This window comes from Mizuhopecten yessoensis, unplaced genomic scaffold (assembly GCF_002113885.1).
Source record: "Mizuhopecten yessoensis strain PY_sf001 unplaced genomic scaffold, ASM211388v2 scaffold11055, whole genome shotgun sequence".
Classification (NCBI taxonomy): Eukaryota; Metazoa; Mollusca; class Bivalvia; order Pectinida; family Pectinidae; genus Mizuhopecten; species Mizuhopecten yessoensis.
The window spans coordinates 606134-621968 of record NW_018408856.1 but is presented as its reverse complement, the minus strand read 5'-3'; the positions used below and the strand labels follow the sequence as shown (position 1 = coordinate 621968).

General features: G+C 38.8%; 1 protein-coding gene across 2 annotated transcripts in view; it reads left to right on the top strand.

The window, feature by feature from the left end:
- The window catches only part of LOC110465111 (poly(ADP-ribose) glycohydrolase-like), a 29267-nt gene that overhangs the window by 12765 nt on the left and 667 nt on the right, over window positions 1-15835 (top strand). For both annotated transcript variants that reach the window (XM_021520700.1, XM_021520701.1), the window contains exons 11-20: window positions 58-132; window positions 1267-1359; window positions 2850-3010; window positions 6690-6772; window positions 9296-9432; window positions 9898-10045; window positions 11738-11816; window positions 13236-13344; window positions 13858-13966; window positions 14477-14608. In XM_021520700.1, coding sequence (XP_021376375.1) covers window positions 58-132; window positions 1267-1359; window positions 2850-3010; window positions 6690-6772; window positions 9296-9432; window positions 9898-10045; window positions 11738-11816; window positions 13236-13344; window positions 13858-13966; window positions 14477-14608 — 1126 coding nt within the window. The remainder of the gene's footprint in view (window positions 1-57; window positions 133-1266; window positions 1360-2849; window positions 3011-6689; window positions 6773-9295; window positions 9433-9897; window positions 10046-11737; window positions 11817-13235; window positions 13345-13857; window positions 13967-14476; window positions 14609-15835) is intronic.

Here is a 15835-nt window from a genome sequence, read left to right as displayed (position 1 = left end):
TCATTTTAGCATTTCTTCTGTTAAAACTTGATATAATGTTTTCTTTTATCATTTCAGGAAGTCATTTTAACCTATAATTCAAGGTATTCCGACAGATGGGACTTCAAAACACTTCATAACTTCTTCACTACTGTAAGTATGTCAACTAAATGTTACGGCAATCAAGGAAAACCAAAGTAGTTCAAGCTAGAGTGCAGTCATTTATCACCCAAAGCAAGAGATTGACATGTATAAGTGTAGATATGGTATAGGAAAAAAGTACCCTCACTGACTTAACAGTCGTGAGGGTGCATATATATAGTCAGGTGAAATAGTTGTCTGGACTCTGGATAATGTCGGGTGTGTACATGTAATGGTTCCGGCCGCCTTCCAGCTTCCGCAACTGTACATAGTTTTATTTAAAACTGATAACTCACTCACTCACGAACAACTTTCTGACATGTCACACCTGGGCATGTACTCAAGACATTACCAAATATGGACAAACGCTTGACACTGCCGAACAGGTAACACACCAAATATGGACACACACGCCAAAGTGCGGAGAGAAACAAACACTGATCGGACAAAACACGGACAATAGACATAGAATGGTCTGGGGTGGATGTTGCGGTATCTGTGATGTAGCGTTCAAATGAGGTGGCACTATGAAAGATGCCGTTGGAAGCACGGTCCCACTACAAACAGAACACAATACATCTCCAGCACACGCAGGCATACACACATAGGGAGATATTAGCCAGGTGGCATAGGACTAGTAGTTAGCGCCTGATAAGGCAGCTCCTGCGAATTCCTCAAAAAATTGTATATCCTAATTGTATTTATTGTATATCTATGTACTGTAAAGCGCTTTAGAGTGGCTTATGTTAGCTAGATATATAGGGCGTTATATCAAATGTTGTATATTATTATTATTAATGTACATTTATTTAACCCTGTGACATACAGTCTGTTGATGCATGTGTTAAAACCAGACTCCAATCTGTTGAAATGAAATTTTATCTACTCTAATGTTTCAATATTACCAAAACATGACTCGCAATGTACTAAATTGGCTTCAAATTTGAAAGATTTATGTAATAAGCCATATTTCTTGATTTTAAGATAATGGTTGCTATATTCTTGTCCCATGTTTTAGGAAGAAAAAATAAATAATCTAATAATGTAAGTTATAAAAAGAAAGGCTGGCCCTGCAATTATTTTATACTTCGTGTATTCACAGAACAGTTTAATGATAATATCACTGTTTACCCGTTTCTTTAAAAGGAAATTGACGAAAAAGAGAGACAACACTTTTTCAGCAAAACATTAAAAGAAATGGTTAGGTTAGCCTTGAACCTTCCAAACCTTTGTACACAGGTAAGAGACAATTGTCCTTGGATTAAGTTTCGTTAACTTTTAAATGCAATATTTTCAGGGAGAAAGACTGACTAATTTGAAAAAGATAAGGTATGCGTTATCAGGCTTCACCTGGGCTTGCCTGAGGATAACGTTAGACCTCTAAATCTGTCCCTATTTCAAGCACAAAGAACTCTTGATCATCTGTTCAAAACATGTTCTAATCATTAAGCTTATTTTTTTTTTAATCGGAGCTGATGTAGCAGTTTTAGACTCGAGCTCAAATTTCAAATAAAGATATCACTTCATAAGAAATCTTTCTAATTTTGTGACATACTCCATATTTTTATGCCCCTACCATGTAATGGTGGACATATAGTTTCACCCGTCTCTGTCCCTTTTGTCCTACACGTCGCAGCTGAATTGTTGTTCAAGAGCTTTCTCTGAATATCATGATTTTCGTGATACATATCGTCTTCTCACTTGATTGACACAATAACAGCACATGGTTCTCAGAGATGCAGGTTAATATGGGCAAGTTTTATGGCCATCACCACGACGTAATTGGAATATGTGCTATTTATTACATTTTTGCCAGTGAAATATCAGATTCTATCAACTTGATAAAACTGATATTTTTCACACTGTGACAAATATCAAAAGTGATATTTTCACACTGTGACAAATATCAAAAGTGACATTTTCACAGTGTGAAAATATCACTTTTTGGTATTGACCAATCATAACGGTATCTTCTATTCGCTGCATTCAAAGGCAACAATTGTTTTGTTCAGATTCAAATAAAGCGACGATAGAATAAGTGGTTGTTATGGTAAATGTTTGGTGCACACACTTAAGTATTTACATAAACATACAATTAATAGCATTTTTATAAGCAATCATACCAGAAAATAGCAGAAAACGTCGGAATTGTGTTGAGTATCCCATTCAAAATGGCGCGCAGCCTTGTAAAGCGCGACGTCATTAGAATATGGCGCTAAAAATTACGCTTCTGATTCCCGCCCTTTTTTAATGCATTACATTTTTCATGTTTTATGCTTTAAAAATGTAATAAATAGAGGATATTTAATGGTGTCTTTAGTTATAACAAATATATATCACTCGTGTGGCTAATATTTTGATATGTTTATAGAAGGATATTAAAATATTAGCCACACTCGTGAAATATATTTGTTATTACTGAAGACACCATTAAATATCTTCTATTTCTTTGATTATGCTCATTAGTATGTTTGGTTGTTTCATTGGCATTTCCCTGGTGCTCACTTTGAGAGTGTGACATTGCTTGATCAAAATTTCAGGTGTCGGCGATGAACCAAAGGCACTTTCGTACTTCTTCAAGGTTTTCGATGAAATCATTACTTTGTTCATATTTTGTCCTAATTTCAATTCTGTGTTCAAATCAATTTTGTAGACACTTTGGTGTTGTTTATTTAAGGACAGAGATCAGATTTAAAAAAAATAAAAAGTTGGATATGTTTGTATTTCAGCCAATACCCCTTTTGAAAAAAGGACGGAGTCGAAGTGTGACCTTCAGCCAACAGCAGATTTCCTGTCTACTAGCAAATGCATTCTTTTGTACTTTCCCACGAAGAAACGCGAGACAGAAGACGTCCGAGTACAGCAACTATCCTTCTATCAACTTTAACAGGTATGGCTATCTTTAAATTTTGAAATAAAAATCCCATTCCTTTATTGCCATCTTCTTTTCAAGACTTGAATCCCAATAGCTTGTAAACTCAAATGGGTATTACTTCATTCATTTGTGATAATAGATTTACGAAAAAAAAAATATTATACGACTGACCCGAGTCTTCATTAGTACATATTTCCTCATCCTCGATAATCCTGAGGTAACGCTCATTTACGCTCTCTGCACCCCTGGAACATGTCATCACAAAATTGAAGGCTCAGTGTGTGTCACCTTGTGGATGAAACGAGAAGACTAGTTTAATTATTTGATGTAGATCAAAAGAAGTTATCAGTCGCGTAACAATAAAATTGACTGGCTTTGAAGTCGGTTGTCGCTCCTCTGTAACCCTCAAAGACCCAGGTATCAGCCTAGTGATTGGTCAGTTTTTTTTTTTTACCTGAGACCAATTGGATTGCTACCTGCATGCCTTCAAGTTTGCTATGACATATTCCTGGGGAGCAGAGAGCGAAAGTGAGCGTAACCCCTAAAATATCTAGGATGATCTCCTCTGCATCTCTACAGAATGATTCTGGGTGTTATTCCAGGCCTGACCACCTAGCACACATACTTCATTCTCTTACATGTTCTTCCTTATCGATTAATGACTCAATCTCTCAGTCTCAGTCAAACTATTTGTTTATTATGTTTTCTCCCACTCCTTCATATGAATGAAAGATCCATTTGTCCCATCAGGAAAACATGTGTGGGATACTTGTTTCTCTTAACATGGACAGTTGTATCCACACTTTTTCCGGTGTGCGATTAATAGAATATCTTACCCCCAAAGGAGACACTACCGTTTGAGGTGAATTCAGGGGGGGGAGGGGGGGGGATTTCTTATAAGTTGCCAAACACTTGGCAAAGCCACATGTTTGGCAACTTAAGAACTTTTCCCCTCGGGTTGAGATTCCCCCTTCCCCTTCGGGTTGAGATTCCCCTATCTCACCCCCAAGGGGATGAGAGATTGTAATAAGCCCACATTGATGTACTCAGTGACCTGTACTCTTGACATAACAATCAGATGACGGCGTTTCATTATGTCGTCGTAATTGAAAATGTGCCAAAATGTCATTTGACTGACTGTGACAATCTTGCAGTGTTTCATTTGAATTGTCTGTGCCATGTTTTTCTACCCTGGGGTGCAGAATTTGGTGTCAGAACCTCAACAAATCCTCGGTTCTGACCCAAATTCTACACCCTCGGTTCTGACCCAAATTCTACACCCTCGGTTCTCTCCCAAATTCTACACCCTCGGTTCTCGCCCAAATTCTACGCCCTCAACAAATCCTCGGTTCTGACCCAAATTCTACCCCCTCGGTTCTCACCCAAATTCTACCCCCTCAACAAATCCTCGGTTCTGACCCAAATTCTACACCCTCGACAAGTCCTCGGTTCTGACCCAAATTGTACACCCTCGACTAATGCTCGGTTCTCACCCAAATTCTACACCCTCGACAAATGCTCGGTTCTCACCCAAATTCTACACCCTCCACAAATCCTCGGTTCTCACCCAAATTCTACACCCTCGACTAATGCTCGGTTCTGACCCAAATTCTACACCCTCGACAAATCCTCTGTTCTGACCCAAATTCTACACCCTCGACAAGTCCTCGGTTCTGACCCAAATTGTACACCCTCGACTAATGCCCGGTTCTCACCCAAATTCTACACCCTCAACAAACCCTCGGTTCTCACCCAAATTCTACACCCTCGGTTCTCTCCCAAATTCTACACCCTCGGTTCTCACCCAAATTCTACCCCCTCAACAAATCCTCGGTTCTCACCCAAATTCTACACCCTCGACAAATGCTCAGTTCTGACCCAAATTCTACACCCTCGACTAATGCTCGGTTCTCACCCAAATTCTACACCCTCGACAAATGCTCGGTTCTCACCCAAATTCTACCCCCTCAACAAAACCTCGGTTCTCACCCAAATTCTACACCCTCGACAAATCCTCGGTTCTCACCCAAATTCTACACCCCCGACTAATGCTCCGTTCTGACCCAAATTCTACACCCTCGACAGATGCTCGGTTCTGACCAAAATTCTACACCCTCAACAAATCCTCGGTTCTGACCAAAATTCTACACCCTCGACTCATGCTCGGTTCTCACCCAAATTCTACACCCTCAACAAATACTCGGTTCTCACCCAAATTCTACACCCTCAACAAATACTCGGTTCTCACCCAAATTCTACACCCTCGACAAATCCTCGGTTCTGACCCAAATTCTACACCCTCGACAGATGCTCGGTTCTGACCAAAATTCTACACCCTCGGCAAATCCTCAGTTCTGACCGAAATTCTTCACCCTCGGTTCTGACCCAAATTCTACCCCCTCGGCAAATCCTCAGTTCTGACCCAAATTCTACTCCCTCGACAAATGCTCGGTTCTGACCAAAATTCTACACCCTCGACAAATGCTCGGTTCTGACCAAAATTCTACACCCTCGGTTCTGACCCAAATTCTACACCCTCGGCAAATCCTCAGTTCTGACCCAAATTCTTCACCCTCGGTTCTGACCCAAATTCTACACCCTCGACAAGTCCTCTGTTCTGACCCAAATTCTACACCCTTGGTTCTGACCCAAATTCTACACCCTCGGCAAATCCTCGGTTCTGACCCAAATTCTACACCCTCGACAAATCCTCTGTTCTGACCCAAATTCTACACCCTCGGTTCTGACCCAAATTCTACACCCTCGGCAAATCCTCGGTTCTGACCCAAATTCTACACCCTCAACAAATGCTCGGTTCTGACCAAAATTCTACACCCTCGGTTCTGACCCAAATTCTACCCCCTCGACAAGTCCTCTGTTCTGACCCAAATTTTACACCCTCGACAAATCCTCTGTTCTGACCCAAATTATACACCCACGAGAAGTCCTCTGTTCTGACCCAAATTCTACACTCGCGGCAAATCCTCTGTTCTGACCCAAATTCTACACCCTCGGATCTGACCCAAATTCTACACCCTCGACAAATCCTCGGTTCTGACCCAAATTCTACACCCTCGTTTCTGACCCAAATTCTACACCCTCGGCAAAACCTTGGTTCTGACCCAAATTCTACACCTTCGGCAAAACCTTGGTTCTGACCCAAATTCTACACCCTCGACAAATCCTCGGTTCTGACCCAAATTCCACACCCTCAGCAAATCCTTGGTTCTGACCCAAATTCTACACCCTCAGCAAATCCTCGGTTCTGACCCAATTTCTACACCCTCAGCAAATCCTCGGTTCTGATCCAAATTCTACACCCTCGGCAAAACCTTGGTTCTGACCCAAATTCTACACCTTCGCCAATCCTCGGTTCTGACCCAAATTCTACACCCTCACTCAGCAAATCCTTTGTTTTGACCCAAATTCTACACCCTCGAAAAATCCTCAGTTCTGACTCAAATTTATCCTCGTTTCTGACCCAAATTCTACCACTTTGGGTAGAATATCTATATTCAAAATACCTACATATGATAGATTCTATTATTATTCTGGGGGGTTTTCTTGATAAAAAGTGCAGAAAGCAAATTCAGTTTTTTTTTGGTTTTTTTTCTGTATAAATGACTTTGTTGTACATTGTAAAAGAAAACGTTTTTCCTGGTCACATCACTAATGTTAATCCTGTCTACTGCAGCTTGTTCGATGGCGAGCCCGACCCAAAAAAGTTAGAAAAGCTGCGGTGTATAATGAACTATTTTCGGCGAGTCACTACCACTGGTAAGTACATCATGTTATCAACTTCATCATATTTATGGCTTGGTTTTCTACTGGTTTATAGGTCTTACAGTATTAAGTCTGCAATAAGCTAGCCCAGGGGGTCGTTACATAAACTCTGACTGAAAGTAGGGTGGGCTTATTACAGGACAAGGAAAAAGCTTTTGTTGACATTTCTTTCTAATTGCGATATATGTTGGTGGGTTTATTACAAAGCATGGGCTTATTGCCGGATAAATACAGTAAATTAAAGAGTGCCATCAAGGGAATAAATGAAGATAGGAATAAAGATGTCAGAATCAATTTAGTCATGGAACAGTTCGGTATTGTTGTTTATTACATACTTACTAATAAATATGGGTTGTTAGCTCACCTGGCCTGAAGGGCCAAGTGAGCTTATGGCATGCATGGTGCGGTGTCCGTCGTCCGTCCAGCGTCAACTTTTTACTTTAAACAACTTCTTCTCAGTAACCAAAAGGCCTAGGGTGATGATATTTGGCCAGAAGCATGCTTGGATGAAGGGCTACCAAGTTTGTTCAAATAAATGACCTTCATCAATTTTCGAGGTCACAGGGGTCAAATATGTTAAAATCTTTTAAACAACTTCTTCTGAATAACCAAGAGGCCTAGGATGATGATATTTGGACAGTAACATGCCTGGATGAAGGGCTTCCAAGTTTGTTCAAATAAATGACCTTGCCTTATATTCAAGGTCACAGGGGTCAAATATGTTTGAAACATTTAAACAACTTTTTCTGAATAACCAAGAGGCCTAGGATAATGCCAGTAACATGCTGGGATTAAGGACTACCAAGTTCAAATGAATGACCTTGACATATATATTTTAAGGTCACAGGGGTCAAATATGTTTGAAACATTTAAACAACTTTTTCTGAATAACCAAGAGGCCTAGGATAATGCCAGTAACATGCTGGGATTAAGGACTACCAAGTTCAAATGAATGACCTTGACATATATATTTTAAGGTCACAGGGGTCAAATATGTTTGAAACATTTAAACAACTTTTTCTGAATAACCAAGAGGCCTAGGATGATGATATCTGGACAGTAACATGCCTGGATGAAGGGCTTCCAAGTTTGTTCAAATAAATGACCTTGACCCACTTTCAAGGTCACCGGGGTCAAATATGTTTAAAACATTTAAACAACTTTTTCTGAATAACCAAGAGGCCTAGGATAATGCCAGTAACATGCTGGGATTAAGGACTACCAAGTTCAAATGAATGACCTTGACATATATATTTTAAGGTCACAGGGGTCAAATATGTTTAAAACATTTAAACAACTTTTTCTGAATAACCAAGAGGCATAGGATGATGATATTTGGGCAGTAATATGCTGGGATGAAGAGCCACCAAGTTTGTTCAAATAAATGACCTTGACCCACTTTCAAGGTCACCGGGGTCAAATATGTTTAAAACATTTAAACAACTTTTTCTGAATAACCAAGAGGCCTAGGATAATGCCAGTAACATGCTGGGATTAAGGACTACCAAGTTCAAATGAATGACCTTGACATATATATTTTAAGGTCACAGGGGTCAAATATGTTTAAAACCATTGAATGACTTCTTCTTTATAAGCAAAAGGCCGAGGGTGATGCTATTTGGCCATTAACATGCTGGGATGAAGGACTACCAAATGAATGACCTTCACCCATATTCAAGGTCACAGTGGTCAATATGTTCAAATCTTTAAATGATTTGTTCTTTATAACCAAAAGGTCCAGGGTAATGATATTTTTCCAGAAGCATGCTGGGTTGGAAGATTATAAACTCTGTTCACCCTAATATTATAATGTCCTTGTTCGACATTCAAGGTCACAGGTGTCATATGTTTAAATCTTTTAATAGGTTGTTATGAATGAAACACTGATATTTTGCCTGTAGCTGTATTTTAGTCCACTTTTAAGATTACAAGTGTGAGATTAATACCAGGTGAGCGATGCAGGCCCATTGGGCCTCTTGTTTGAATATGCGATACAACAAAATTGCTTTAACCCATATCAGTCCTCGCCGTATATTTTTGAAGTCCAAATGTCAAATGTCAAACTCAGCTATATGGTTAGATTGCTTCTTGATGATTATGGTGGATATTTTGCCACAAGACGGGGCCCTTACTGACCTGTCAGTGTTCTAGTTAAAATAAACATAAATAATGATATTGAATTATAGTTTCATCTCCATTATTTGCCAGTGAAAGAGTAAACAGGTCTTAATCTAATCTTAATTTAATCTCTATATATTCAAGATGCAATTATTCTTTTGGTATTTAACTCATTCCCCGAAATTTCATAATGAACTATCCCAATTTTTGAATTAGAAGAGTTTAAATTTGTCTTCAGGGGTGAATGAATGAATTTCATGCTGTCTTTGGTGATGGCAAATATAGCAAAATTAAATCCCTTGGGGAAAAAATACCAGATATACAGTACATTTGCCTCTGTCACTGAGCTAGTTGCTTCGTTGTCATATCAAAATTACAGGTTTCTGTTTTGTTTTTCAGTTCCCACTGGTACAGTGACATTTGTACGGCAGACAGTGGAAAAATGTCCGGAGTGGCATAAACTAGACACGTCTCTGCGGGGTTTACATGTGTCGGCAGAGGGCACCATAGAGGATGATGGGTTAGGCATGTTACAGGTACGGTAGATACTGGATAACCTGAATTACCTTCAACCCAAAAGAGTTCCACTCTGAAAAGAAAAATGTTTGAAAAAATGTTTATTTGGTCTCCATTAAATGTAATTAATGACACTTTTAAAAGGTAGACAAAATACATTAAAATTAAAATTATAGAAATCATAAGGAAGATATCTCAGCTTAAACAATTACAGGTAAAATGTGCAAGGTAGCCTATAACATAAATGTAATTATGTCATGAAACTGTGCTCTACAAATACGATAAATATGTAAACTTTTTACTTTGAAAAAATAATTATTGAAAATATATATTTTGCTTTCTTTTTACCTACATTTGTATGACTTATGTATACCTTTTCCTGTCAATAACTTACAATACATACAAACCTACAATGTCCACAAACATCCATGTGACCATGATGTTTTGAGATTTGCCTGAGAGGGTCTGACACCGTACTGTTGTAGGTGGACTTTGCCAACAAGTACCTAGGAGGGGGTGTCCTGGGTCAGGGATGTGTTCAGGAGGAGATCCGCTTTCTCATTTGCCCTGAAATGATTGTGTCACGCCTCATCACAGAGTGTCTTGAAAAAAATGAATGCCTCATCATGAAAGGTAGGTTCTAAATAGGGTTGGTTATCGCAAAGATTTTATACTGCAAAAACTATGATTATTTTTTCAAATATTGCTGATTTTTTTTCAAAGTATTATGAATTATTAAGACCTCTGTAGCAAAACAAGGGTTAACAAGGTTCATTGGTCAAGTTTATTCACTCCAAATAAAGGGTGTTCGCTGCAGCCTGTGACCTTCTCTCTAAGTTGTTCTCTGTTGTTCTGATTTGGCGTAACTTGCGTCTCTTATTTATAGTGAAACGCTATGTATTAACTCATTCACCCCTGAAGACACATTTGAACTCTTCCAATTCAAAGGTTGGAATAGTCCATTATAAAATTTCAGGGGGGAATGAGTTAAGCATATAAAGGGTATAAAATATTTGGATCTCCCACCCTCCTTCATGCCCAGCAAAGCTTGGGCCAACAGAAGTATCTAGCTGATTTCAGGTTATGTGTATAGAGTCGTACCCTTTCTTGCACACTAATATTCCATCGTATTTGAAAGCAACCTTATAATGAACACATCCATCCACTTCAGGGAAAACACGATATAAAATTGTGTGTGTTTTTTTTTTCTATTTAGAAACTCCTTGCTTAAAAAATAATTATAATAAAAAAGTGTAAAAGTATAAGTTATTTTTAGTATTTTTCAACAAATATAAAAAGGGGTGTAGGGAGGGGGAGTTGGGGGAGCGAATGTACAGGCTTAGGGAGTAAGGCTCATGCCTCTCGGGAGCTGAAGAACTTTTAGCAATTTCAGGCTGAAAAAAGGGATATCGAAGATATCAGGGGAGGGTATGATAGAAAACACTCGATTATTATGCTATGAAAAATCTAGTGCCACAACAAGTTTGGTATATTTAATGTGATCCACATAGTTCAAACTGAAAATAATGTCACATGTTTTTCTATGTGTCGGGTGTACCCGTTGTAAAGTAAAGAAATCAACCTGTTATACGTGGTAGACGTACGCTAGCGCAACACCATAATACATGCTATATAGCGGGATATGAGTAGTATCATTTAATCTGTTACAGATATATTCAAGTGGAAATAATTAGTTGACTTGATATTGACGAGTCAAATAAATGTTTTGAAACATTAAAAAAAACCTAGTGATGCTTGTATTTATCCTGCATTGCAACATTGATAAAATGTAGCCTGTGCAATGTAAAGGCCCCTTCTGTTTCTGTTTTCATTTTATTTTTAATTTCTATTTTCAAACCATTCAATTTTTAAAATATCATAATTCTGTAAAATGCATCGCAAAATGTGATGTTTGTCTCGCCACGGCAAAATAGCGGAAGCGAGACCTAGGTGTTGCTTTTCTGGTGACGAAGGCGACGCGTCAACATTAAGTTTTTGCGTTTAACTAAGTTTCACTGAAAGCATAAGTGCTCGACCAACCAAACTTAGACCATAGATGCATCTTAGGTAGTACATCTCAACCCATGCATCAAATGCTGAATGCACCCTACTTTTCATGGTCAATTGACTTTGTTTTTGCATTTAAGTCAGTTTCTCTGATATGTGCATTGATGGTCAAAGCAGTGCACAGGCAAGACGTATTAATCCGATTGGCTTGTTATGGAATACATGTACATGTACTTTTGAAATTTTGACATTGGTTGAAAAATTTAGTTTAACTTGTCGGTATCCTTTACCTTAATTTGTTTCTTGTATCTCTGACAGGTTGTGAGCGTTTCAGTGACTATGACGGCTATGCCAGAACCTTTAGGTGGAAAGAAAATTACGAGGATAAAACACCAAGGTACGCCCTGTAACCCTTTATGTGTTCACTGAGTTCATATTTCACGATAGGTCCTATAGTTATATGGGAATCAAAATATTCTTAAAGCTTTTCCTCAAATTTGTTATTTTCATTTCATTAAAATCATTTTAAATAATATTTTGTTTAAATTCGAAATCTATTCAAATATTTCAAATTCAACATTTTTCTATCATTTTCTTGCTAAATTTAATTGTATAACTTATGCATGTTTTGCTTTAATTTCAAAACCTTATAACATTTGTTGACCTGTTTCTGAACATTTTCCCTCAGGTTGGTAAGTATGGATTGTGAAAAGATTCATGTAGCACAACCAATAAGTGTTTTTATGACCAGTGAAGCGTATGTACTCAAAGGTGTAAACTACGTACAAGTTGTCCACGCAAATCGATGTTGATTCGGCTCCAATGTATAATGGTACATACGATTACATAGTAGCTGAATCGACATCGATTTGCGTTGACAACTCGCACATATTTTACACCTGTGTACTTGTGTACATACGCTTCACTGGACATTTGTCTGATGAAGGTGACAGAGCTCATACCTTACTAATCATCGAAACATCACATATAAACACTTATTGGCCGAGTTTCATGAATCTTTTAACAATTAATTGACTTATTTTTATCCATTGTCTCCATATATAGACACATAAAATGGTTAAATAAGAATAGGGAAAGGGGACCTGAAATACGTTGGCAGTTAGCAAGGTGGCAAGTGAAATAAGAGTGATTATAAAAAGTCTTTAATGTACGAAATTGTTAATAGAAAAGATCGTCCATATGGCTTTTTCTACTAGTGCCCCTTTCGCATATCAAGTTTAACTGGTTTATCTGTAAATCCTGGCGGACCTGCAAGGCTTTGTCAAGGCTTGTCTGAAAGCAGCATCAGATTACTAGGTCCGAACTTATTTCGTAAACGAACAATTCTGGTCCCATCGGCTGAACTCTTTTGATCGCGATAAACAAATGCGGCCTACGGGTATCAGGGTAATCATGATATATTGCAATACAGAAAAGAATGTAATGCGATACGTATCCCAATATATTGTCATAGGAAAAATGTTTTAATTTGAAAAAGAAATGTTTGTTAGAATGTAATCTTATATCATATGGATTACACAGATTTTTCTTTTATTAATTACGAAATTCAAACGATTCCCACCACTAGTAATAATCCTGCCCATGGTTGTTGGCATGTCTTGTTAGAATGTGTAGGAATTTGCAAAGTAAAAACACCTACCATATAAAAATAAGTTTTTGGAAAAAAATATTGTATCAGTGGTATTTCATATCTGTATTGTGATACGATATGTTGTGCATGCGTATTGCAATATAGCTGTTTCCCAATATACTGTGATAGCCCTTTCGTCTGCTGACACTGTGTATTTGTTGACAGAGATAATTGGGGACGACTCTGCACCGATGTCGTGGCTATCGACGCCCTTATCTTCCACGGAACTGCACGCCAGTTCAAATCACACTCTGTCGTCCGAGAACTTGACAAGGTACTGTGCGTTCTTCCCTTGTGTGACCTAAATATGCTGTCAAACCGTAATTATGGTAGTTAGTTTCTGGTACAGTAAAATTTTGTTTAATCCAGGCATAATTGTCCCTAGAGAAAACGTCATGATTATTGAGCTTCTGGAAACCAAAATCTGCCCCTTGATGTTATGGCTGACCTGTATATTTTTCTTGATTCTGTGGGGCTAATATTTCGGGGTTATCCTAAATTTGTGCAACATTACTAAGTAAAAATATTACGCTAATGAGGGCATTCCTTTCAAAAGTAAAGTTGCATTGGTGTTTTATCTTCATTATTCGACAGTAAAAGGGTCAACAGGTCTTCTGTTGTGTCTCTGTATATTCATGGCATTAATTTTCGCTGCTGGTTTGATTTTGCATGATCTTTGGAGACTGCGAATATAGCGAAAAATAAATCCTCATGAATGTCACAAACTTTACAGCATTTACAGATTTACAACAAATTTGTCCTGAAATAATTTGTTTCTGTTTCTTAGGCCTACTGTGGTTTCATGAATCCTGTAGTGAAAGACGCCAAGCATCTGCCCGCTGTATGTACAGGAAACTGGGGATGTGGCGCCTTCGGAGGGGACCGGCAGCTCAAAGGTGAGTCCTGTTTAAGACAAACATAACGTCAGCGGACCAAAAATGGGACAGGACCTAAAACGGGACAGTACCAGAAATGAGATAGTTGTGGGAAAACGGCCCAAGAAAGTGTCATGCAATGCAATGGGACCAGGGACTAGGGACTAGGGACCAGGGACCAGGGACCAGGGACCCTCGGAACTCCAGACAAATGCTCTACCAATTCAGCTTTCTGGTCGTCAACAATCAACCAAGTCCAGTTCTATTACATTTCTCCCTCCTTTTTCTAAGTCTTTGCCTGCAAAATTGACCATTTAGCAAATCTTCGAAAAGGTAGACACCATGAACAAAAACTGCTTTTCTTTTCAAATACTTAAACTAATCCACAAAGTTGTGTTTTTTAAACGATATGGTAAGTGGGGTAACTACAAATATATCATGACAGAAAAGCACAAAAGAATAATTTCTATACCTGGCTTGATTGACATTATATCAACATAAATCTGAAATATTACTCATCCATTTTTCCAGCCCTGATTCAGCTGATAGCAGCCGCTCAGGCCAAGCGTGACGTTTGCTACTTCACATTTGATGACAAAAACCTGCGTGATGATTTGTTCCGGATACACAATTACCTGACCCAAGTTAACCCTATAGGAATAAGTAAGTCTCAACTCAACGCTGATACCTTACCCAAGTTAACCCTATAGGTATAAGTAAGTCTCAACTCAACGCTGATACCTTACCCAAGTTGACCCTATAGGTATAAGTAAGTCTCAACTCAATGCTGATACCTTACCCAAGTTAACCCTATAGGTATAAGTAAGTCTCAACTCAACGCTGATACCTTACCGAAGTTAACCCTATAGGAATAAGTAAGTCTCAACTCAATGCCGAAGTGCTATTCCAGCCAACATATTAATATATATAAATATTACTTGGTACGGAAACTGGATGCTGTTTTACTACCTGGAGGATCTCTATGCTGTCAACCTAGGCTTGTTCCAGTTGCTATAGACGAATTATACATGCAATTCTGTGTAAATTTCTCAGTCGGATGACTCAGAGGTCAAATTGACTGTCAGAGGTAAAAAGTAAAATGTCAAGGGTCAAGATGACTGTCATGGGTCAAAATGTTGCATAGGTCAAGGTGACTATCAGAAAGTCAAGGTGACTGTCAGGGGTCAAGATGGCCATCAGAGGTCAAGGTGACTGCCAGGGGTCAAGGTGACTATCAGAGGTCAAGGTGACTGTCAGGGGTCAATATGGCTATCAAAGGTCAAGGTGACTGTAAATGTCAAGATGACTATCAGAGGTCAATGTGACTGTCAGGGGTCAAGGTAACTTGGTGAACAAGGTGACTGTAAATGTCAAGACAACTATCAAAGGTATAATTACTCTCAGGGATCAAAGTGACTGTCAGAGTTCAAAGTGACTGTAAAGTGTCAAGGTGACTGTCAAATGTCAAGGTGACTGTCAAGTGTCAGGGTGACTGTCAGAGTTTAAGGTGACTGTCAAGTGTCAAGATGACTGTCAGGTGTCAAGGTGACTGTCAGAGTTCAAGTTAAGTAACTAATAAAAGTCTAGATGACTGTCTGAAGTCAAGGAGACGATCAGCGGACAATGTAGCTGTCAGATAATATGTTCAGGTCACGAATAGGGCCCCACATCAGAGGAGCGGGTTCCTTATAGTAATCATGGTGTCTGTCTGTCCATCCATCCACACTTTTTGTTTCCGGAGATTATCTCGGAATCTGAAGGACTAATCTGTCTGAAATTTGACATAGTAATACACTGTGAAATATTGATGCACAAAAGGGTTTTTAAAGTTTTTAAGGTCAAGGTTACTGTTACTAAAATAGACTGGGGAGGGGGACGGGCGGGCGGGCG